The sequence below is a fragment of the Electrona antarctica genome, assembly GCF_951216825.1.
Source record: "Electrona antarctica genome assembly, chromosome: 2".
Classification (NCBI taxonomy): domain Eukaryota; kingdom Metazoa; phylum Chordata; class Actinopteri; order Myctophiformes; family Myctophidae; genus Electrona; species Electrona antarctica.
In genome coordinates, this window is record NC_136807.1 from 36,844,711 (window position 1) to 36,869,858 (window position 25,148).

Consider the following 25,148-nt stretch of genomic DNA (forward strand, 5'->3'; position numbering starts at 1 on the left):
AAACACTGTACTGTACTTGTACTTACTTTTTCTGGAGCCTTTCAAGGATTTCTTTAATGCTGTGGAACACAACGAGACATGTCAAGTCTGCTGCTCTTCCGTTTAATTGATTTTATTTTATTTATTTATTTTCAGGCTTTTAAGCAACATCTCATCACTGGGATTTAAACGTCTTTTTTGGGAAAGAAATGGCATAGATTAGAAAAGGTAAAACATTGAACACAGATGTGTTACAACAACACAGTAATCGTATCAAAATCAGATAAAAGCTAAGTGCACAACACATTATTACATCACATCACGCTTACAGCATTTTGCCCCAAAAAAGAGGACATTTATGAAAACAGTTTAGGTCCACAGTGGAGTAGCAGTGTCTGAAATACAACTACATTGTTGTACCACAGTGTTGCTTGACGATTGTAACTGATAGTTGTGTATGTATAGTATTAATATGTAGCCTTAAGAGCTACAGTCAGTAATGATTGTCAATAAGCAGTTGTCTGTAAATACATAAATGCAGGTTCTTACGTGTCAGATATCACGTTCACTGACTTCCGCAGATCTTCATCTCTGGATGGAGAGACGGGCAGAGTGAGAAAAAATTAGAGAGAGAGGTATTTATAGCATACAAAACCCAGTTACGTTGCACATACAGATGCATAGGTGTCAATTAGGAAATCAACTAATGGACCTAATAAATATGTTTTTGAATGTACTACCATAGCATTATGCTCTACCAGACTAGAGTACACACTCATTGTACACTAACAGTGGTATCCAACATTTTTTGGCAGACACACAGCTGTTTGTACTACTTGTGTTTAAATGAGTATATACAATTGTGTAGTGTGCTCAGTCTGTTAAACAGTAGTCTCATTGACATAAATAAAATACCGTAAGACATAACATTACTTATGGAATTTATTTTGGTATGTTATACCAAATTCTCATTGTGATTTCCATGTTGATTGTGCAATTGATCTTTTAGGTTTTGTCATTATTTCTGATATTACACATCAATGTTAAACTAGTTTTCTTTAATTTTTTTTAATTTTTTTTTTTACATTTGATGTACCAATCCAAACAAACACAAACACACATTCGCACACGGCCACGCCCCAGCACCCTGCCTCTCACCTGGAGCGCTCTCTGATAGGTACGTTGTCCAGGTCAGTGAGAGTCAGGAAGTCGTCATTAAAGTAATGCAGCTGAAGGATGCAGGCCAAAAGGAACGTAGCCGGAAGTAGGATCTTAGCGAACAGCTCCACAGTTTGGTATCGCTCCAAGCCCAGGTCACGTAGACTCCATAGAGAGAAAAGAAGTCCAGTTTAATACAGGTAAACATGCAATGATTGACTCACATACTGTTATACTGTATGTTCTCGTACAGTATAACAAGTACAGCATATTCACAGAATATACAAGTCAAACAGAACTCACCCATCCTCAGACATGCCCATGATCTGTTTGAAGAGTGCAGAAACAGATCTGAACTGGTACAAGTAGATGGCGATCAGTACCATCATGGAATAGCCTACCACCACCGCCCAGAACGTCTTCAGAACCCGGCGCCATATGTCATAACGAACCTGCACGGTTACAAACAGACACAGTTGGAGGCCATCGATATTGTCCTTTTCTTTTTGCTGAGGTTTGCGTGATCTGCGCAAAAGGACAGTTAACCCATTTTGGGCGGGAACCCCTTTTGGTGTTTTAAACATTATAATTTAGCTATTGAAAAATAGCAGATCTACAAGCTCATAGCGCGCCACCGAGTGGCGCGCTACGAGCTTTGTAGGTCTGCTATTTTTGAAAAATCGTGAAAATATTTATTTCAGAAAACTGGAGGATTTAGAAGGATTTTTTTAAATTTTGAGGTCAGGCCTAAATGGGTCAAATGATAAGGGACAATATCGGTGGCACCCAACTGTAAGGCTTTGTCATCAGGATTATTCTGCAACGTTTAAAGTAGAAGGGAGTAAGGGACCCTCTTCGAGGGCGGACTGATATCGAACTAGAAAATGTGCTCCCCAGAGTACAGGTCTCAGACTCTGCCATACCAGGTAGCAGAAGTAGCCAATCAGGGCCGTCTGGATGACATGACAATAGAGATAATGTGTACCGATAAGAAAATGGTTTATAACAGGCCAATGTGACGTTTCATGGCAATTGGACACACAACACACATTCATGATTTGAGGCATTTGAGGCCACTCCTGCAAATTTTAGATGCAAAAATCAGCCTCCTGGTGGTGCTATAACAGGACAGTGTGAAAAGGGTGGCATTTATTTCTTGGCCTAGTGGGAATTTGCGTGCAAAGTTTCATGCCATTTGAGGCGTGTTGTTGAAAACGAGCCACTCGTGCATGCAAACTTAGGAAGCCAATATTAGCCAACCAGGATGGAATATGAAAAAATTGACAGATCCATCTTGATCATATGACTATAATACCGATATGAGTGAGGTTTGGAAACTTTGGACAAAATCTGTACGAGTCATATAGAAAAATCTGCATCCTGATGGCGCTATAAAAGAATAATGTCTCGGACCATCTCGTCACCATAAGGTTGATTTGAAAAATGTATGGTGACATTTCTTCCTTGGCCTAGTGTGAATGTGCCTGCAAAATTTCAGGGCAATCGGATGCTGCGTTCATAATTTGAGGCATTTTGTTCAAAACGGACCACTCGTGTAAACTGGAATATGAAAGATCGGACAGAACTGTCCTGATCACGTGACTATAGAGATAATGTGTACCTATTTGCGTGATGTTTGGACTAAATATGTAGGAGTAATACCCCACAATGTGTTTTGCAAACATGCAGCCATCAGTAGGAGCAAGACCCCCGTCTTTAGAACTAAACATAGTTCTGGAGGTCAACAATTAAATCCCCAAAAGCCATCCCTCTCTAGACAGTGAAACTGTTGATTTAACTCTAAAGGCCTATTCATAGTCTGGATTTTCGGTTGTGAGGTGACCACCCGCTCCGATAAGGTCATTTTGGGATCGACTGTCAACAAGCAAATTGCCGCTGATATTAAGCAAACGGATGGATGGTGCATCATCTCTTCTGTGAGGCACAGGCCATTAGGCTTGTCTGTAAATGGCTACTAGAGTTCTGACAAGTCAGCAGAAAGACAAGATGGGGATGAAAACCAGGAAAACGTTAGCACAAATGGCTGTGTAGTATAGTGCATATGAGTCATAATCAATACTCTTTACTGCAAAATGGAATCGATGAGTGTTTGAAGACACACCCAAAACGCCTTACCTGTGGGGCCTCAGTGTGTGTGTGTGTGTGTGTGTGTGTGTGCGTGCGTGCGTGCGTGCGTGCGTGCGTGCGTGCGTGCGTGCGTGCGTGCGTGCGTGCGTGCGTGCGTGCGTGCGTGCGTGCGTGCGTGCGTGCGTGCGTGCGTGCGTGCGTGCGCGCGCGCGTGCGTGTGCGTACTCGCGTGCCCGTGCCGGTGTGTAGGTGCGTGCATGCGTGCACGTGGGTGCGTGTGATATCGCTTGCACCCTTCTCTTGAACATCTTCATACTTATAAGCAACTGCTTAGTCAGCTGATCATTTCCTGCAGACAATTTAAGTGTCAACACATCTCTAAATGCTCTAAATCTGAAACAACACATCCTTAGTATTGTTGCCTAACAGCCTCCAACAATATAAGTGATTTCCTTCCTTATTTATTCAACCCTCACACTGTGAATATCAGATTTCATTTAAAAAAAAAGAAAAAAAATCAATTTGTCATTCTACAACTACGGTACTTTTACTCTCTAACTCTATGTTGTAGACAACAGGGTTCAAATTACACTAAAACATTTGTACTGTAGGAGGAGAAATCAAGATAGAGTTAGCTCTAATATAATGTACTCCTGGGAAACAGAGTCTATACCATTTACAAATAAGAAAAAGACTCTTGCCAGTGTGAAGCACACAGCCTTTATCCGACCTACAGTGTGAAGCACACAGCCTTTATCCGACCTACAGTGTGAAGCACACAGCCTTTATCCGACCTACAGTGTGAAGCACACAGCCTTTATCCGACCTACAGTGTGAAGCACACAGCCTTTATCCGACCTACAGTGTGAAGCACACAGCCTTTATCCGACCTACAGTGTGAAGCACACAGCCTTTATCCGACCTACAGTGTGAAGCACACAGCCTTTATCCGACCTACAGTGTGAAGCACACAGCCTTTATCCGACCTACAGTGTGAAGCACACAGCCTTTATCCGACCTACAGTGTGAAGCACACAGCCTTTATCCGACCTACAGTGTGAAGCACACAGCCTTTATCCGACCTACAGTGTGAAGCACACAGCCTTTATCCGACCTACAGTGTGAAGCACACAGCCTTCATCAGCTTGCATTACTTACTATTGCTTGCTTGTAATGTATTCATCTAGTACAGTGGTTTTCAACCAGTGGTCCCTGAGGGGATTCCAGGTGGTCCCCAGCTAAATGATGGAGAGTTGGTAACCAAATGGATCATTGTAGATTGTTAACTCTTGAGAGCGTAACATGAAACCAAATGGACCCTTATGGGTCCATTTGGTTTCATTTCAGGCCCTCAAGAGTTACATTATTGTTAAACATCTGCATTACCTAATTTACAAGACGTCTACACAATTAGAGGTGTAGCAGAATTGTTATTTTGATCGTTTGCCTGTTATCTCTCCTAATGGTACCAACATCAATACAGCATGGAACCTTATCCAACGACAACATCATATTCTTTAGCTTTGGGTCTGAGAGGCTAAATGTCATCAAATAGTGGTCCGTGGCTCAAATGCCGAATAAATAATGGACGTTGATATGAAACGGGTTGACTTGGCATTGCATTGGGTATGCTATGTATGGTTATATGAGGTGATGAGCTATGTGATGGCTACACTCATCAATAATCATAACCTCATAATAAATACTCCTTAATGTCAACAAAGTCCACACGCCAGAGGGAGTTCAATAAACCACGTGCAACCCAGATTCGGCTCAAAAAAGGGATTCAATTAATTTTGCTCCTATGCCACAAAAATGTGGCATAGGATAAAAATTCCCTACCAACAGCTCATTAAGAAAATAATGTGAATCCCTTGACTCCTTCAAAACCGCTCTCAAAGAGCACCTATGGACGGCTGCAATTCATCCCCCCCACTGGCCCCACACCCCTTTTCTTTCCCATACTATACATGTTTTTCCCCTTTTTGTCTCCACCAGGCCGAAGGCATGGGGAGAGAGTATGTTTTTTACTTTCTTTATATGATGATTTCCTGTTTTTCATAGAAGTGTATATTTGTACGTCTTTAAATGTTCTGATGAATTGAAAATGGAGGACCCTGATGTAAACAAGTCTTAGTGCTTTTCATGGTTTCGTCCTCAAAGTAGCAGTTTTTGTATTGACTTGAGCTTTCGTTTGAAATGTACCTTCTACATACTGTGAAATATTTTGTTTTTCAATCAATCAATGAATACGCAATGCCAATCCCTCATCATTCATAACCATAAATACACAATGCCAATGCCTCACTTAACAGGACTAACCTGGTACAAAACCACACAGAATAGGAAGAGGACAATGTACAGGATCTTGTAGACCATCACCTGTGGAAGGAAAATTAGACAAGATTAGCTAAACACTGAGATTCAACAGTACAGTACAGTACAGTACAGTACAGTACAGTACAGTACAGTACAGTACAGTACAGTACAGTACAGTACAGTACAGTACAGTACAGTACAGTACAGTATTTTCTTCCAATAAGGACATTGCCACAATAGGGACACCAGGTTGAATGTGATTAACCTCAAATGAAATAAGGATGAAGATGAAAAGCAACACGTACACTTCCATTGAAGCTGACCACAAAGAACATGGAGCAGCAGAAGAGGATCCAGTACTTCACCAATGTTCCTTTGAGAGCAGACAACAGCATCGCTACCAGAGGGGCTGGCTCAGCTTCCTCCTCTGAGGGAGAGGAAGAGGAAGAGAAGAGCATTATTATTATTATTATTAATGAGTTATTATTTTATTACAATGAAACAACACAATGGCTAATGTCTTATTACCTGGTATGACTTTGACCTCCTCCAGTGATTCTGCCATCAGGCTCTGTTCCTCCTGGCGTTCCTTCAGCTGCTGTCGGAACGTCAACCAGAAGGTGAAGGTATAGAGGATCTGTTGCACGCGCACGCGCACACGCACACGCACACACACACACACACACACACACACACACACACACACACACACACACACACACACAAAGAGTAAGAGATACAACACAATTTACATTACACTCTCGGCTAATTTAAAAGCAAGTATTTTGAGAGTGAGTTTAGATTCCGTTTCATTGTATTTCAGCCATTTAGCTGACTTATAAACTTACAAATGGAGAATGGGCTTCTGTTCCTACAGTATATCACCAACATATACACTTAACAAGTGTATTGGCATGGTGTTCAGATCATCTTCATGCAGAAGATGAAAGATCATCACCTACTATATCTTATTTCCTCCCACAGTCACCCCTCCCTCCCACCCTTCTTCAGTGTTGTTTTCTTTCTCCCATCCCATACCTCATTCTCCCATCCCATACCTCATTCTCCCATCCCATACCTCATTCTCCCATCCCATACCTCATTTGACTGTGTTTTTTAGCCCCTCCTATATACAGCTTTTGTCCCCACACATCTCAATATTTGCCATTGACAATGAAAGGAGAAATTAGGTCAAATGTCCGCAAAATCTTGTCCCCACACGTCTCGTATTTGCAATTGACAATGAAAGGAGATATTAGGTCAAATGTCCGCCAAATACGACGTGATGTATGATGATGTATAATGATAAGAGCGCCCCTCACTTCACACGGGTGTGATTTTTTTCTTTCTCTCACTACTACTTCCATCCATCCATCCCTCCTTCCATATCATCCTCACCTTAGCTCCCAGGTGACCGCAGGGAGCTGGATGGTAGCTGTTAAGGTCAAAGTCAACAATCACAGCGGGAGGCAGCCCGGGGTACAGCTCGGCCCGGCTGAGGCGCAGCGCGCTGAGGAAGCCCAACACCACCAGGACTGTGCCGTACACGGCCAGGAACGGGGCGGACATCATGGCGTACCGCCGCCGGTCTCGCATCATCCAGATGATGCAGGACCACACCAGCAGGGCAAAGGTCAACCAGTTGTTGTAGGTGATGCTCCACACCTGAGGGAGGAGATGAGAATTAATATTCTACTGTTTTATAAATATCAATATTGTAAAACGTGCACTAACTGATAACTGACCAGATTTTGTGATTTGAAATGCATCATTTTGTTTAGACTATTTAGCGCAATGATGCGCCTAAGGGCCATGTTCACTGAGGGTTTCCCCCCCCGGCTGAACACGGCAAAATGCTCGCCGAAATATTGCTTCCTTAACGCCCAAGTTGAAAATATATACAGTATGACGAAGCCTTCAGGAAAATGTGGGTTCACAATGTGTGCACAGTGCACACGGATTTGCAAAAATCTGCGTGCACGACCACAATAAAAGCCATCTACCATGTTCAACATGGTATTTTTGAAGTTCAATTTCTTTTTCATGATCTGGGCCAGATTATCAATATATTGCAATAATTGCAATGGGTAAGTAAGTGTCTTGAAGAGAGACAAGCGGCGGAGAGAGGGGGGAGAAAGAAAGGAAGAGAAACAGATGTATTTATTTCATAGAGTAGTAGCCTACACTTTATTATATAATATCTTCAAATACCTCTCATCCTGTAAGAATGTTGTGAAACCATTGCCTCCTGATTGTTTTTTGTATCTGTCTCTGCTCAATGGACAGCACTTAACTTGATTTATGTTTTAAGCTAAATACACCCAAGAATAATTCAGAGGATTAATACCACCCATTTGCACCCAGCGCAGAGCTTTGCGCCCAGATAATGCACTGTGAACAAAAAAAACATTGCATGGATGCACCTGGGACGTATCCTCAGTGATGTTTCCCAAGGTCATCGGGGTTTCGGGTCTCGCAACATCATACCCCTCACTCAGGTGATCAAGTCCCGACTGCCCCCAGTAGCTGCCCTCACCTCGATCAGTCCCATTAGGGAAAGACCAGGGCCACACAATCCGTTGCTCCGGAACTACTCTGCCGGGACTGGGGGCTAGATCAATCTGGCATGGAAGGACTAGGCTCTGTGGGTTGACTCCTGTCCGGGCTGCTCCTACGTCTCACCAGGTCCACTGCTGCTTTCACCAGGTCCAGGACCTGTGCGTTGCACCAGACTCCCTGCACCAGACACTTCATTCAGGAGTGGTGGATTCTTGAGCCGCAATGCTCCACCTGGGCAACGGTGGTGCTGCAGGCTCCGCTTGCCCCTTTCGCTACACCGTCAATGTAGCGAAATTGGCTCATTGTGCACCCCACGTTAGACCATGCGAAATAGGGCGAAATAGGGCCCATAATGTCAACCACATGTGTTGACATGCACCATCACCAAATCCCATCACATTTATTGTGCTGGACAAATAAAGTCAGTCTGTAAGTGAAGGTGTAGATGTTTTCCTGGGGGGTGGTTTACCATCATGATAATGAGGGCGCTGACGTAGCTGTGTTTCTGCACCAGGTGTCCAAATACGACCATACCGCTGGGGCCAGAAGGTGGAGGGGAGGCCGCAACACCACTCTCGAGCACCTCCTCACTCCTCTCCTCCTCCCCCGACTCGCTCTCTCCATCTGCTTCAGGTAGGAAGGAGGGGAAGAAAAGGAGGGATGAAAAGATAGAAATGAGAATACACGTGAAGCACATGACTCGCCCAATTCCAATACACTTTGCTAGCTTTGGGACGGCTCTGGGAAGAAGACAGGGTTAAGCATACTACTGAGATTGATATTTAAGATACTCTGAGGGGCAGTGCCCACATACATGTCTAACTACTTCGTCAATCTCTTCAAATTTATCACAAACATTGTAAAATATTAATTCTACTACTCTGCCACCATAATGTGGCAAAAAACTGCAGGCCTGAAAAAGTAAGTGGAGATAGATTATTAAATCCTCTTGAAATGAGTGGTCACATACACTACAGTTTTCCGTTTTATCCTCAGTAAATATAGATATTTGTTGAGGTGTTCATGTTCTATGCTCTGTTGATGAATTGATTGAATATATAGAACCCCAATGGAAACAAGTCCCCAAGGCTTTTTTGTGTTATCCCTCATGTGTTTTACTGTACGTCTGTGCTGTTTACATTCTTTGACTAATAATGTATTAAATCAATAAAAAATCATTTTCATTATGCCAATTCACAGTTTTTCCCCTCACATAACCCCCGGGCGAGCTGGATGTACTGCAGAGTATTCAAACTTTTAGTCAGGCAGGAAATGTACCCCTGTGCCACCTGGACGCCACTAATGAAGTGTATGTTGAAATGTACCCCTGTGCCACCTGGACGCCACTAATGAAGTGTATGTTGAAATGTACCCCTGTGCCACCTGGACACCACTAATGAAGTGTATGTTTAAATGTACCCCTGTGCCACCTGGACGCCACTAATGAAATGTACCCCTGTGCCACCTGGACGCCACTAATGAAGTGTATGTTGAAATGTACCCCTGTGCCACCGGGACGCCACTAATGAAGTGTACCCCTGTGCCACCTGGACGCCACAAATGAAGTGTATGTTGAAATGTACCCCTGTGCCACCTGGACACCACTAATGAAATGTACCCCTGTGCCACCTGGACATCACTAATGAAATGTACCCCTGTGCCACCTGGACGCCACTAATGAAATGTACCCCTGTGCCACCTGGACGCCACTAATGAAATGTACCCCTGTGCCACCTGGACGCCACTAATGAAATGTACCCCTGTGCCACCTGGACGTCACTAATGAAATGTACCCCTGTGCCACCTGGACGTCACTAATGAAATGTACCCCTGTGCCACCTGGACGCCACAAATGAAATGTACCCCTGTGCCACCTGGACGCCACTAATGAAGTGTACCCCTGTGCCACCTGGACGCCACAAATGAAATGTACCCCTGTGCCACCTGGACGCCACTAATGAAATGTACCCCTGTGCCACCTGGACATCACTAATGAAATGTACCCCTGTGCCACCTGGACGCCACTAATGAAATGTACCCCTGTGCCACCTGGACATCACTAATGAAATGTACCCCTGTGCCACCTGGACGTCACTAATGAAATGTACCCCTGTGCCACCTGGACGTCACTAATGAAATGTACCCCTGTGCCACCTGGACGCCACTAATGAAATGTACCCCTGTGTCACCTGGACGCCACTAATGAAGTGTATGTTGAAATGTACCCCTGTGCCACCTGGACGCCACTAATGAAGTGTACCCCTGTGCCACCTGGACGCCACTAATGAAGTGTATGTTGAAATGTACCCCTGTGCCACCTGGACGCCACTAATGAAGTGTATGTTGAAATGTACCCTTGTGCCACCTGGACGCCACTAATGAAGTGTATGTTGAAAGTGAAGTGGTTAGGATCTCTGCCAGTGGACCCACTCAGCCAGCCGTGGAAAATACTGGCCAATGAAACAGTCAAGTCTATGTAGTTCTTCTGGTGGCTGTTTATTCAGTGAGTCTACCTTGTGATCGCAAGTGTATCCCTTCGTACTGTGGCGGCAGGTCACAATTTGAGTAGCCCGCCCCTCCCAGTAGTGTTCCAAGCTCATTTCCATGGAGATCATGCCAGGAGCTCCCCATCAGTAAGACCATTGGCTGAGGAGAGGAGAGAGAACGCATCATGAGATGTAGACCAGCGATGACTACCGTTGATGTTCCATCAGGCGTGCACTTTCCAATTCCTAGATTATTATAACATTACAAGGTGATACATGTAGTTCTCTGACAATACTACTGTTGTCCTAGAATATAGCACCTATATATTCGGGCGGCTATATACGGGCGGCTGTGGCTGAGGAGGTAGAGCAGGTCATCGAATGATCCCTGGGCCGGCGGTTCGAATCCCAGCTCCTCCTGTCGAAGTGTCCTTGGGCAAGACACTGAACCCTACATTGCCTCCAATGAGTTGGTCGGTGTGAGCTTGCCACCATTGGTGTGTGAATGTGGGAAGTGAGGACGCTGGCGTCGACTGTTCGCCGCTTCACCTCCCAATGTATGAATGAATGAAGCGCTTTGAGCACTTGGAAAAGCGCTATAAAAATGCAATTCATTATTCATTATATAATGTGATGAGTGGGAAGTGCCACTATAAATAGGGGTGGTAGAATAAATATAATACGTTGTTTGTAATCTAGGAGAAAAATCAATTTACAATCACATTTGCTTTTTGGAGAAATTATTTTCAGCCCTTTGAAATGGAGCAGTAACATCATTGGACAGTAAAATCTAAAGGTTACTATGAATATTGTTCTTAACACAAACGTACCTCATTTGGTAGATATGTTTCTTCATCTGTACTAGTCAACAGCTGTAACAAAAAGAGAAATAAAAAAGAATACAAATTGTTAAGGCTTATCCAGGATCCAACTGGTGATGGATGTCTTGTTTAGGTTAGCACTTAGAATGATGATAAGTGATCTACAGTAGGTAATATAAGTCCACCTCATCGCTGTCTCCTGCGATGTAGAGGATTTTAGAGAAGCTGGGAGGGATCTCAGGGCTTTCCACTGGACTCTCACCCTCTTCAGCATCTATATCCTAATGAACCAATGCACAATACACATGAACGTGAATATCATCTGAGCAACTCAACAATAACCATGCACTCTATGGGAGAAGCATACAGTACAGGCATATACTGTATTATTGGTACTAGTACTGAGAGTTGTAGAACTCTTTGTACCAGTAGCAGCACTGTCTATAAGAAACGTTAAACTATAAAAGTGCACCAAGTAGAGCACAAATCTCTGCCAGGAGCCATACTCAGCCTAAAAGCGATGTGATTACCAGTTGTATGTCGTCCCTACTGTCTTTGTAATGTAATGGCATTACAGTGGTGTGCACTTGGTAGTGTCAGCGGTGGTACTCCTCTGGTACCTTGCGGTACCACCTTTTTCGTGGTACCACTTTTTTCTATGCTGTCAACCACTAGATGGCAGCAGAGAGCAACTAATGACACAGGCATGTTGTGCCAGTATGAGACAGGAATGCTTTAAATGCGCACGCACGCACACGCACACGCACACGCACACACACACACACACACACACACACACACACACACACACACACACAGCAGTTGTAGAGATTGTTTCTTTATACACAACTATGTTTATCGTGTGTGTGTGTGTGTGTGTGTGTGTGTGTGTGTGTGTGTGTGTGTGTGTGTGTGTGTGTGTGTGTGTGTGTGTGTGTGTGTGTGTTTGTTTGTGTGTGTGTGTAAAACAACATAAAAGTTCTGGGTAGAAGGCTTTTTCCAGTTATTATAATAATGTTATAATAAGCATTATAATTCCCTGTGTTGATTTAACTCTGTCTTTCATACAAATAATATAATTGTGCGGAAAGTAGTTTCTAATGCATTTTATTGAAATGTTACTTTTAGTAGACTACTACAGTTACTCTCTAACTCTCCAACAGTTTTCATTGTTTACTTTTTGTGTTCAAATGTTTTTAGTTTTTACTTTAGCAGAGGAAGTTAAAGTGAAGAACATTTCACCCTACCCCATTGTTCTTTTCAAAATATTTTTCTTCAAGTTTTTAAACAGAAACCCAGGGGCAAGCATAAATGTCATTAAGTCACAAGTTATGGGGAAAATTAAAAGCATAGTCAGTCTAAGAGTATAGCCTTTAGTAGTTAAGTATACATAAGAAACATTAGGTCAGACCGCTCTTAAGTGTTGATGACTCAGAGGGAATATAACAACAAAACAAAAAACCTCAATCCCCTATCCTACCCTCCCCCACCCACAATCCCAAGGACAGTTTGAAAGCAGTCTGGAAAAAGGAGTTACGTCAGGGTAAATACTAGCAAGTTTAGCCTTCGACATATGAGCTCTGTGGACTATTTTAAACTGCACTAAGCAATGTCGTGCACAGAGAGAGGAATTATGTATCTAGATGAAAAAACGGAATCCCACTCTTCAGCAGTGTGAGCCCCAAATCATGTTCCCAGTCAGCCTTTATCTTATCTAAGGGAGCAGCACCCTGACCCATTGTTATAGTTCTTCATGATTGTTAACACACAAAAATCTAAAAACCAGGGCTCGCTCTCTCTCTCTCTCTCTCTCTCTCTCTCTCTCTCTCTCTCTCTCTCTCTCTCTCTCTCTCTCTCTCTCTCTCTCTCTCTCTCTCTCTCTCTCTCTCTCTCTCTCTCTCTCTCTCTCTCTCTCTCTCTCTCTCTCTCTCTCTCTCTCTCTCTCGCACCGCTCTCCCCGGGTCGGGGTCACGTTGTTCGTACAGGAAGAGAGCCAGACCTCGGTCAGTGGTAGCGATGCGAGCCAGGATGTCCGAGATGTGACTCAATGTTACGGAGGGAGACTTTAACTGAGTCTGCAGAGCAGAGGAGAGGAGACTTTAACTTACTGAGGGAGACTTTAACTTACTGAGGGAGACTTTAACTTACTAAGGGAGACTTTAACTTACTAATGGAGAAACTATTCCAATTTTATGGGCATTTACTGATGGACTGACATATACAGAGATATATATGAAGACATATCAGTCGGATTGGCAGTGCAATGAGGGCACGCCTAGCGGCCCGAGCTCTAGTAAATAAAAGGTTACTTATTGATTATTGATTAGCTAATGCACCTGTCTAAGTGCTTCTATGTGTGTGTGTGTGTGTGTGTGTGTGTGTGTGTGTGTGTGTGTGTGTGCGTGCATACGTACGTGCGTGCGTGCGTGCGTGCGTGCGTGCGTGCGTGCGTGCGTGCGTGCGTGCGTGCGTGATGTCATGTTATGTTATGTCACACCACAGCCCTGGTCACTCTATATAAGCTGCTTACATTGAACGCTACTGCTGACACACACAGAGAGAGACAGACAGAGCAGCAGACATAGAGAGACAGACAGAGACATGTTTCACTACACAGTGGCGAAATTCGATGGACCAGAGTGTTGCGGTTCTACCGTCGCAATAGGACATAAAGTTTACGCCTTTCCTTATTCCTTTTTTTCAAGTGGTCACATGGATGTGCATGTCTTCAACGAAGTGTCTCTACAGTGGACAAAGGCGTCTCCAGTGACACCTGGAAGAGAAGATCCTCCCCTTTAGGCCGTGAGCCAGGACCCCAAATCTGGGGTCATCTGTACCGGTGGGGTGAATAAGTCTCATAGTGATTTTTGGGAAGGTATACATCCCTAGTGCTAGGAAATATGTGATAGCTTTGCATCTGTGGTAGCTTTCTGTGTGTTATCACTCCATTTATAACCCCATGCCAAAAGACAGTTTTCAAAATCCGAATGAAGCATTTTACTTCAAATTGATGTTTTTCTCTTATTATTGACCCCCTTTCTTTAATAAATGGTGAGGATATAGCCCAGACTATATATTTTTCAGAAAAGTTGCATTAGCATTAGCATCTCTGGCAGTTTTAGCTGGCAGTGCACATAGTGAATATATTACATACTTGTTGTTGTTTTAATAATAATAATTACTGAAATATGTAACACAAAGGTGGTTTGCTCTGTACATAACCTAAAGATTGCACAGTGAACACACACACACAGGTGGAAGAAGTACTCACATTTTAGAGAGAGAGAGAATATAGTGTAAGTAATCCATAGGCTGACCTACATACATGAATATCACTCTGGGATGGAGGGTTGCTAATTTAAGTAGTCACACCTGGCCTGTGTCAAACTAATAATAATAAACTAATAAATAGGCCAGTCAGTGTGGTGGTTAGACATTGCTGCCTAACTGAACACAGAGAGAGGAGTGGAGAGTTTAGATTTTCAGTAGCTGAATTCAACAGCAAATTCCAATTCAATAGTAAACTCATTTCTCAATGACATTCACAGACATCCAGTAAACACTGGGTTCACTGGGTAGATAAATAGTTCCCAGTATATACCTCTTTTCACCAGTGCACTTTGCTTCCTAATGGAGAGCCACAATAAGAAAACATCTATCAAACAGTGCATCATACACCATAACAAATCAAAAGATGATGATGAACATTTAGTTAGTCCTCAAGATTACGAATCTTGGAAAACTTTACTAGAAGCAGCCAAAGTGAGAAACCATGCACCTATTTTAGACATTTCTAAAGAACTCATAGAAAATGAAGTGCCAGCAATCCATTATCACAGAAAATGCAGAAGCTTCTTCACCATGAAGAAAGACTTGGAGACTTTGAAAAAGAAAGCCAAGGAAAGCATTAATGATGAAGATTGTGAATATAGGCCTACCTGTACATCACAAAGGCCAAGTAGGAGATCTTCATCAGCATCAAGGGTGTATGATCAAATGTGCATTTTCTGTGATAAGGTGAAGTTTCTGAAGGGCTCCAAGACCCGTGAAAAGCTTACACAATCTGTACAACTGAGAGCTGACAAAACCTTAAGAGAATGCGCAACCCAAAAGGGAGATGAAAAAATTATAGCAGTAACAAGTAGAGACATAGTTGCTGCAGAGGCCCACTATCATGTTTCATGCTATAAGGCGTATACAGTAATAAGGAGTAAAAAGGAGTACAAAACGAATGATGAAGATGAACTGTATACAAGGATTGAAAGGGAAGCCTATAAAGACCTTTTAAAGTATATCAGAACTGATATCATACCCAATAAAAAAATTGTAGAAGTCACTTCTTTGGTCTCAAAACTTGAATATTTCATACTGTCTGGTGGAGTTACACTCCGAGATTCTACAAGGACGCACATTCGTCGCCATCTTGAATCAGAGCTAGGCAGTTCAGTAGATGTATTTCCAGATGACAAAGGGAGATTCTCTTCAAGTTGGGAGTAAGATGCAAAGTCCACTTTTACCTGACCTGATGACGTTGTGGAACGACTTTCTGGAACACCTCCGTCACAACAATGGCGAGCTCTCTGCATTCTGGATGTCATACATTGACATGGTAGAGAACGTATTACTTGGTCTTCTGCGTGCATCACGTGAAGGGAAATGGGAGTTGCACCTCCATGCTATACGGAACATGATCCCATGGTGCTTTGCCTATGATAGGCTGAATTATGCCAGGTACCTGTCCCCCTACTTTGCTCAGATGACAAACCTCCCAGGTAACACTGAGCTAATCCAGACACTGAATAGGCTTGGTCATGGGGTGTCTTACTCCCAACTTGAAGAGAATGACACTGCTCTATGTCTCCAAAAGCTGGCAACAGCATCCAGCCAGAGAGTTGTCCTTCCAGCCTCTATCAAGCCTCATGTCTTCACCAATCTTGCATGGGACAATATTGATAGACTAGAGGAAACTCTCACTGGAAAGGGTACCTCACATAGAGTCAATGGCATAGTGGTACAGGCCAATGTCTATGGACCACATCTGCCAAGAGCTGAGCTTCCACACATTGAGAAACGTAAACAGAGATCAGTCACCATTGAGGGCCAAGCACTGGATGTATTTATAGCAGGTACACGTGTGGGCCCACAGCCTCTCCCAACTAGTGAACACAGTGTCCAGGGAATGAAGGAAGCTGCTCTTTTTGCCTGCAAGAAGAACCTGGTGTGGACACTTGCAAGGCAAACTGACCCAGATAATCAGACAATTCCAAGCTGGACTGGCTTTAATATCAGCAGTAGGGACCAAGAAGAAATTTCGCACGATATTGTTGGGTATCTGCCAACAATCAATTCACCAGCCACAGAGTTGTCTACAGTGTTTGAAATCCTAAACCAATCGGAGCTAATCAGGAAGGAACTGCATTTAGAAGCAGTTGTGGTCGTCATGGATCAAGCACTGTATGCAAAAGCTACTGAAATTTCCTGGAAGCACAAAGAGCAGTTTTCAAACATTATTCTCAGGATGGGGGCATTCCACACCATTTGCAATGCCTTATCTATCCTAGGCAAGCGATTTCGGGATGCTGGTTTAAAGGACATATGCATAGAGGCTGGAATTGTTGCAGACGGGTCCATCAATGGAGTCCTTGATGGTAAGCACTATAATCGTGCTGTTAGAGTCCACAAGTACATCTATGAAGCACTGATGAGACTCGCATGGGCAGAGTTCACACTGTGGGTTGAGGACAACATTCAAGAGATGAGTGGGATGATCAAATCATTCTTAGACGATGTGAAAGACATGGCCAGTGACTTCAACCAACATCATTTTAACAATCTGATGCAAAGTCCACTTTTACCTGACCTGATGACGTTGTGGAACGACTTTCTGGAACACCTCCGTCACAACAATGGCGAGCTCTCTGCATTCTGGATGTCATACATTGACATGGTAGAGAACGTATTACTTGGTCTTCTGCGTGCATCACGTGAAGGGAAATGGGAGTTGCACCTCCATGCTATACGGAACATGATCCCATGGTGCTTTGCCTATGATAGGCTGAATTATGCCAGGTACCTGTCCCCCTACTTTGCTCAGATGACAAACCTCCCAGAGAAGAATCCTTCTGTGCATGAGGCCTTCAAGACAGGGCAATTCTCAGTACAGCTGTCTAGTAACAACCCGTTTGGACGGATCCCTGTGGACCAGGCTACTGAAGTCACAGTTAACAAAGACACACAGACTCCAGGAGGCACATCAGGGTTCAGCCTGAATGCTGGAGCTGTCCAGCGGTACTACATAACAGCTGAGCACCGCAGTGCATTCCTGGGACAGTTAAGGGAAATGGTGCAAGGCAACAAATCTCAGCTTTGTCACGCGGACTTACAGCGGCCAAGAATCCAGAAAGACGAGGAAGCAGTTTCAGCAGTGGTTAGCCTCATACAGGGATGGGTCAACCCATTTGCAGAGAATCGGGACCTCATTAGCATATCAACAGCAAAAGCAGCACCCAGGGACATAGCCTCTGATCTGATGAAGGCATATGAGATTGGTGAGAAATGCTATGCAACTTTCAAGAAAGAGAGACTAGAGAAAGACCCACCAGCAAAGAAATTCCATGACCCAATGAAAACCAACAAGCTGAAAACATTCAGTAATATGTGTAAGAAGAGAGAAGTGAAATCAGACAGATCATACTGAAAGCAGACAGATCTTTGTTTGGACGCATCATAGTGATGGCACAAGGGCGCAGTCTACAAATGGAGCATATCCTTTCTCATCCCCTTGGACCATTGCCTTGGGCCCTGTCCACACCAGATGGATTGCTGAGAAAGACAAATAAAGCTACGTTGGCCACAACATTGCAGAAAAATGTAGCAGTAGCAGAGCAACTCCCAGCAAACTCTGCTACAGTGGTTGATGGAATGAACTTGGTCCAAAGAGTCAAGGGTGATCAAGTTACTTTCAAAGATGTCGCCACAACAATTCTGAGCATGGCCCTCAGGGAAGGCAGTCAGAGTAGCAGAATAGATGTCGTTTTCGACACCTATAAAGATAACTCTATCAAGAACAGTGAACGATCTCAACGGGGTGAACAGACAGGCCATGAGTTGCAAGGTATCACCAGCACACAGATGGTGAGGCAGTGGAGGAGTTTCCTGACAAAAGTCAGTAACAAAACCAGTCTCATTGAATTCATTGTGCATGAATGGAGGAAGGCAGAATATAGAGCAAAGCTACAGGAAAAGATTCTGTATGCAACTGTGAATGACACATGTTACAGAATCACATCTCAAGACAGCGAGGATGTGTCTGCTCTTCAATGTCAACAAGAAGAAGCAGATGGTCGTCTACTTCTCCATGCTGCCCATGCCACAAGAGAGGGATACCAATCTGTAGTCATCTGCTCAGAAGACACTGATGTCTTCATAATGTCTTTAGCATTCTGTGACAGGATTACGGCCCCACTGTTCCAGAAGTGTGGCACAAGAACACGTACAAGGCTTGTAGACATCAGGAAGGTTGCTGCCACTGTTGGCATGGAGGTTTGTAGGGCTCTCATTGGGTTGCATGCATATACTGGATGTGACACTGTAAGTGCCTTTGCAGGCAAAGGTAAGACAAGTGCCCTAAAACATCTCACCAGCAACAGGGAAACACAGGACACATTCTTAGAGTTGGGTCAGGAATGGGACCTTTCCCCAGAACTGATGGACAAACTAGAGGCATTTACATGTCTCATGTATGTCCCAAAAGCATCAACCACCAAGATCAATGAGCTCAGGTATCATCTTTTCTGTGCCAAAAAAGGTGAAATTGAAAGTCATCAACTCCCACCATGCAAGGACTGTTTAACAAAACATGCACAGCGAGCTAACTACCAGGCTGGTATATGGAGAAGATGCTTGGAGCAGGACCCACAAGTTCCCAGCCCTGTTGGCAGAGGATGGAAGATGGAGAGAGAGGAGGAATCTGAACAGTTGGTAGTGCACTGGATGGAAGGCCAGCCTGCACCTGATGCTGTCCTGGATCTACTGGCCTGTAACTGTACAAAAAAATGTTCACTCCCAAAATGTGTGTGTGTTGCAAATGGCCTCAAGTGTACTGACATGTGTAGACTGAAAGACTGTGAGAACCAGGCATCCACCTCAGAGACTGTGGAAAGTTCAGATGAAGACGTGGAAGACGTTGAAGACTTGGACAATGATTTTGATTATTAGGTTGTGAAAGTATGGACAGCGAAGTATGGAACGTAGCATACGATCTGTGTAATTGAAGGGATAAAGTCATTATTGCGAACGCACTGAGCCCTAACTATGGAAGCCAGGGAGAACATGCCTGTCTGTCTGTGTGTATAAAAAATGTATAAAACAACAAAGACAAAAAAAAGAAAAGAAAAAAAATATATATATATATATATATAGGGGCTAGCGGTGCTGAGCCTTCTCGTGGCGGCCCTGTTTTCACCAATTTTACAGTACCACACACTTCTCAATAATTCGTAATTTATTCTAATTGTTGTTATTGCAATTTACGAGCTGTGTTCGCTTCCTGCTATCGTACACTTATTCCAGTAATTTCATGTGTACTGTATATCCTTAACTAACAATAATGGAAAAATATCAAGACATTCACTCAGAAATAAATCTCTTCAAATTCGTTTTATTAGTTGTTTTTAGATTTTGGGGAGTGGACTAACGTTTCCTTCTGTATTATATGGAAAGTATAAATAATATACTTATTTGAATTCCTGAATAAAGTCTCTACAAAGATAAGAGAGACATAAGAGTTTTTCTTAATCTTTCATTTTTTCTAAAGGTGAAACTCTTCAAAGTGGGCATCGTACTGAGACTGCCACTAATGACACAGTTGTCAATGTAGAATTTTCTAACAATTATTTGATGAAAAAAGCTTGAACTAACCCATCATTGTGACAAATTCAATGTTTAAGGATTACTGATGACAAAATAGTACTACAATAAATGTGTATGTTGTACTTCATATTGGCCACTTTTCAGAACAGTTTATTTTCGTTTGGTGTTATAAAATGCATGATAACACCCATAAAGCTACCACTGGTGCAAGGCTATCATATATTTTCTAACTCTAGACATGTATACCTTGACAAAAATCACTATAAGCTTTATTCACCCAGATGGTACAGACAAACCCCCCTGGCTCACGGACTACTTGAGGTTCCCTCCAGACGCTACGGCCACACAGCAGTGCTGGTAGGAGATATCGTCTACATGTGGGGAGGGCGGACATGCACACATGATTACACCACCGCGCTTTATGCGTTTGATGTCGACACCCACACATGGTTCAAACCTATGGTTTCTGAGACCGTTCCAGAGGGGAGGAAGAACCACTCAGCCTGTGTCTTGGGGAAGGTCATGTTTATCCATGGAGGAACCGTCCATTTGAATGATGTCACTAATGACATCTACAAGTTGGAGACCATCACAATGGTCTGGACTTTCATTAACACCAGAGGAACTCCACTACCTGATTTATACCTTAACTCTGCAACCATCATTGGGACAAAGATGTTTGTATTTTGGGGTTGCCAAGGGACTGTGAGTTCGGGTCAGCACTATAACAGCATCACAGTGTTTGACACAGAGACCAACGATTGGATGAACCTTCTACACAACCCCTTCCAGGTGGCTGGAAGAAGTTGTGGGATCATTCCGCCTTTACCTACAATGGAGAGCTGTACATATCTGCTGGCTACAGGGCTCGAAAGAAGATGTACGACAATGATCTGTGGAAATTCAATCCAGAGACTTTCTCCTGGAAGGAGGTTAAGCCCAAGGGGAAAGGCCAAGGCCCGTTTGGGATGAATGATAGCTGCTGCTGTTGCATGATGGGAGATCGTATCATCCTCTTTGGAAGACGCAGTGAGTTGTTTATCTTAGACTTGAGTCCTAGTCTGAAGACGTTATGTAAGCTAGCAGTTATTCAGTACGGTCTGGACCAGTCCGAACTCCCACACGACATCAGGTGGGAACTGGCAGCCATGACTACCAACAGCAAAAGAAATATTACACACATATATGATGTGAAACGAGCTCAGTGGCCTTGTGGTTAGAGTGTCCGCCCTGCGACTGGGAGGTCGGGGTTCAATCCCCGGCCGGGTCATACCAAAGACTCTAAAAATGGGACCCAGTGCCTCCCTGCTTGACACTCAGCATCAAGGGTTGGATTGGGGGTAAGTCCCTGCGACAAACTAGCGTCATGTCCAGGGGGTGTACTTGTACATCAAGCTGCCTCACGCTACAGAAGCCCATGAGGCCCTATGGGCTGTCCAGATAAAATGCCCAGTTCACGTTATTTTCAAATCCTTCGGCAATTGCACATGTCTGTGATTTCAACACAGCACTTTGATTGTTGGCAAAACGTCTACACTATAAAATGGGTCAAAGGGGCTAAAGACTGACTTAAGACAGCTCACGCACACGCACACGCACACACACACACACACACACACACACACACACATCTACTGTCGGTCTACACACACCTCTTCCTCTATGACGTGGACCCATTTGTGCAGCAGTGCCACCAGTGTGTAGTACAGCAGCAGCAGAAGCAGAGGGTTGATGAAGTCAGGCCAGCTGACATGGGAGTGCAGATCCAGAGCGTACGGGTCAGAACTGTTGGTTCTGATTACCCCTGTCATACCAAACAACCTGAGACAGACAGAGAGATGGACAGGAGGGCAGGTAAGAGTCACACAGATACGACACGATTGTCTTCCTTTGAAGGAATTAAAACTATAGCCTCTGTTACCTGGCGTAGACATCTTGAGGTGGGATTAGTTGTTGGGCGATGGGCAGCTGGTAGGTATACAGGGCCAATAAGTGTCCAGCACTGAAAATGGCCATCATCACAGTCAGAGAGCTAAAGAAGAGAAGGCTGATGGACCGGCTGAAAACCCACCACCACACCAGGCCTAGGAACACTCCAAAGTAGATGCCTGACGTCAATGAAGGGAGCACAATTCCTGGAGATAAAGATATGAATACATCAAAACATGTATTGGGGCGCCCGCTGGCCTAGTGGTCCAGGCGCATGCCACATATAGGCTCTGGCCTGACAGTGCGTTGTGTGTTCGAGTCCCGTTCATGACGACCTTTGCTGCATGTCTCTCCCCTTCTCTCTCTCTCCCTCTTTCCTGTATGTCTTCACTGTAACTATCAATAAAGGCACAAAAGCCAAAAACAAATCTTTAAAAAAAAAACAATACACATTTGTGAATATGCACACAGTCAGATCTATCACACTCAATCATGGACATGCACATACTACATGCACACTTGTGAAAACTCCAACTCCCATTTCAACCTAAGCCTCAGTCAGACTCAAACATATACTGCTCAGCCAAACGGTAATCTCTCCCTGGTAAAGGAACATATTAGGCTTCTGGTCATCAGGCAGGGCTAGTCTGCTACATTCAGTCACCTTTGACCACCTGATCCTGCCTGGATGTCTAATGCACTAGAAAACCCAACATGTACCACTCAGACAGAGGGTACATGCGGTTAAGGTATGGCTACTCTGTTGCACATACAATACATAAACATGCACATGCACATGAACACACACACGCACACACGTGCACACACACATCCCCATACATGCATATACGCATGCATACACACCTGCCAGTCCTAGCTGTATGGTCACCACCACCTTCGCCGCTGTGTTCATCATGGCAGAGAGAAGCACCTTAATTCCAGCCGCAAACACAATCAGCTTCTTTACAAACTCTGGAGGGCCTGACGGAAGCACGGCTGTGCTCTCATCTGAGCTGTCACAGGACGATCCCTCCGACACTTCACTTTCTCCCTCAGACTCGGTGTCGGAGGTTTCAACTTCCTGTTCAGTACCAAAAAACAAGAGTTATTAATGGCCATTTCATACGTTTCACAGAAAAACACAATGGGGTTAGGGGTGTAAGATACATTTTAACAGCGATACGATACGTATCACGATACATGGTTGACGATACGATACATGGACGATATCGGTTCATTATGGCGATCCGATAAGATCCGATTCAATGTTTTGAAATCGATACAGTAACTATTTAAAATACATTGACATTATTTGAAATTAAGTAATTAAACCCCTCTTTTTATTTTTTCTTAAAAAGAAATGGTAAATACCACGCACAAAAATGTAGTATTGATACAATTGATTAATTGCATAGCAAAACGATTCGATACCAATTATTTGCATTGCAAAACGATACGATACAAAGTCAATGTTGCTGTTTTCATTTCGATATACTTCGATTCTTGAAATTAAAATCGATTTTTCGATGCAGTTACTATATCGTTACACCCCTAGGTACTAGGGATATACGTGGTTCTGGAGGCAAGCATCTCAATCGACCACCACAGCACTGACAGGCAGGCCGTACAGATTGGTTGGTTGGTGTTGCCCAGCCTGGGTCATACAGTACCTCAACCCAAATGTTTGCAAGTTCCACATTCTTAACCTGTCATTATCCATTCCACCACCTGTCAACCAAGTGGAATTGGTTTGACAGTATTAGCTGTGAGTGACACATGCAGTATTGAGAGAGGTTACCTCAGGTTGAATTGGAGGTACAGGTACTTTGAGCATCTGCTTGCACAGTCTCAGGATAAGGAGAGCCAACATGAAGACACCAATGTCTGGGGCCAAGAGACGCACAATGTTCCCAGCATCCACCACACTGAACCTGGACCATATACAGATATACAAACACAAACACACATACTGTCAGGGTTGACGTCACGACTACCTAGTCGTTACGTCACTCCCTCCTTTTATAAGGCCTTGTGCCAGAAAATATTCTCTGACGGATTTAAGATTTCTGTAGAGTTACTTCAAGAAGATAAATCTAACTTTAAACCTAAGTTAAAGCTTCCATCTCTAAACCCGGAATCCCATCTATTCGGCAGCCTCTAGACAAGACGTTACATCTAGTCAGCACTTCCGCACTTGTGACCACGGAATATCCTCAACCCTTACAGTTAAATCCGTCCAAGATTTTGGTCACAGCGGTTGAGCATGTCTACAGGCTCCGTTTCACTGGATGAGTGGACCCCCGGACAACTGGCCACCTGGATGAGTGGACCCCCGGACAACTGGCCACCTGGATGAGTGGACCCCCGGACAACTGGCCACCTGGATGAGTGGACCCCCGGACAACTGGCCACCTGGATGAGTGGACCCCCGGACAACTGGCCACCTGGATGAGTGGACCCCCGGACAACTGGCCACCTGGATGAGTGGACCCACGACTCTGTTTCCGCAACCGTGGACATCCAACCGTCCCCTGCCCTGACGCCTCTGCCTACCGCGTGGACGCGTTCCTCGAGGGGGGGGTACTGTCAGGGTTGACGTCACGACTACCTAGTCGTTACGTCACTCCCTCCTTTTATAAGGCCTTGTGCCAGCAAATATTCTCTGACGGATTTAAGATTTCTGTAGAGTTACTTCAAGAAGATAAATCTAACTTTAAACCTAAGTTAAAGCTTCCATCTCTAAACCCGGAATCCCATCTATTCGGCAGCCTCTAGACAAGACGTTACATCTAGTCAGCACTTCCGCACTTGTGACCACGGAATATCCTCAACCCTTACACATACAGTCACAGTTATAGACCAACACATATCAAACATTTAAATAAATGAATGCCCTACTTTGTTAGTTTGTTGTGCAAGAAGTGAAAAGAGCCAATCT

At 44.0% G+C, this 25,148-nt stretch overlaps 1 protein-coding gene across 1 annotated transcript in view; it reads right to left on the reverse strand.

The window, feature by feature from the left end:
- The window catches only part of LOC306933172 (piezo-type mechanosensitive ion channel component 2), a gene marked incomplete at its 5' end in the record, with an annotated part of 59,285 nt that overhangs the window by 26,723 nt on the left and 7,414 nt on the right, over window positions 1-25,148 (reverse strand). The window contains 16 exons of the mRNA XM_079515266.1: window positions 27-59; window positions 529-570; window positions 1,138-1,302; window positions 1,441-1,589; window positions 5,548-5,607; window positions 5,850-5,971; window positions 6,073-6,181; window positions 6,943-7,209; window positions 8,573-8,730; window positions 10,617-10,749; window positions 11,420-11,461; window positions 11,596-11,691; window positions 21,934-22,102; window positions 22,203-22,416; window positions 23,075-23,291; window positions 24,009-24,141. Coding sequence (XP_079371392.1) covers window positions 27-59; window positions 529-570; window positions 1,138-1,302; window positions 1,441-1,589; window positions 5,548-5,607; window positions 5,850-5,971; window positions 6,073-6,181; window positions 6,943-7,209; window positions 8,573-8,730; window positions 10,617-10,749; window positions 11,420-11,461; window positions 11,596-11,691; window positions 21,934-22,102; window positions 22,203-22,416; window positions 23,075-23,291; window positions 24,009-24,141 — 2,109 coding nt within the window. The remainder of the gene's footprint in view (window positions 1-26; window positions 60-528; window positions 571-1,137; window positions 1,303-1,440; window positions 1,590-5,547; window positions 5,608-5,849; window positions 5,972-6,072; window positions 6,182-6,942; window positions 7,210-8,572; window positions 8,731-10,616; window positions 10,750-11,419; window positions 11,462-11,595; window positions 11,692-21,933; window positions 22,103-22,202; window positions 22,417-23,074; window positions 23,292-24,008; window positions 24,142-25,148) is intronic.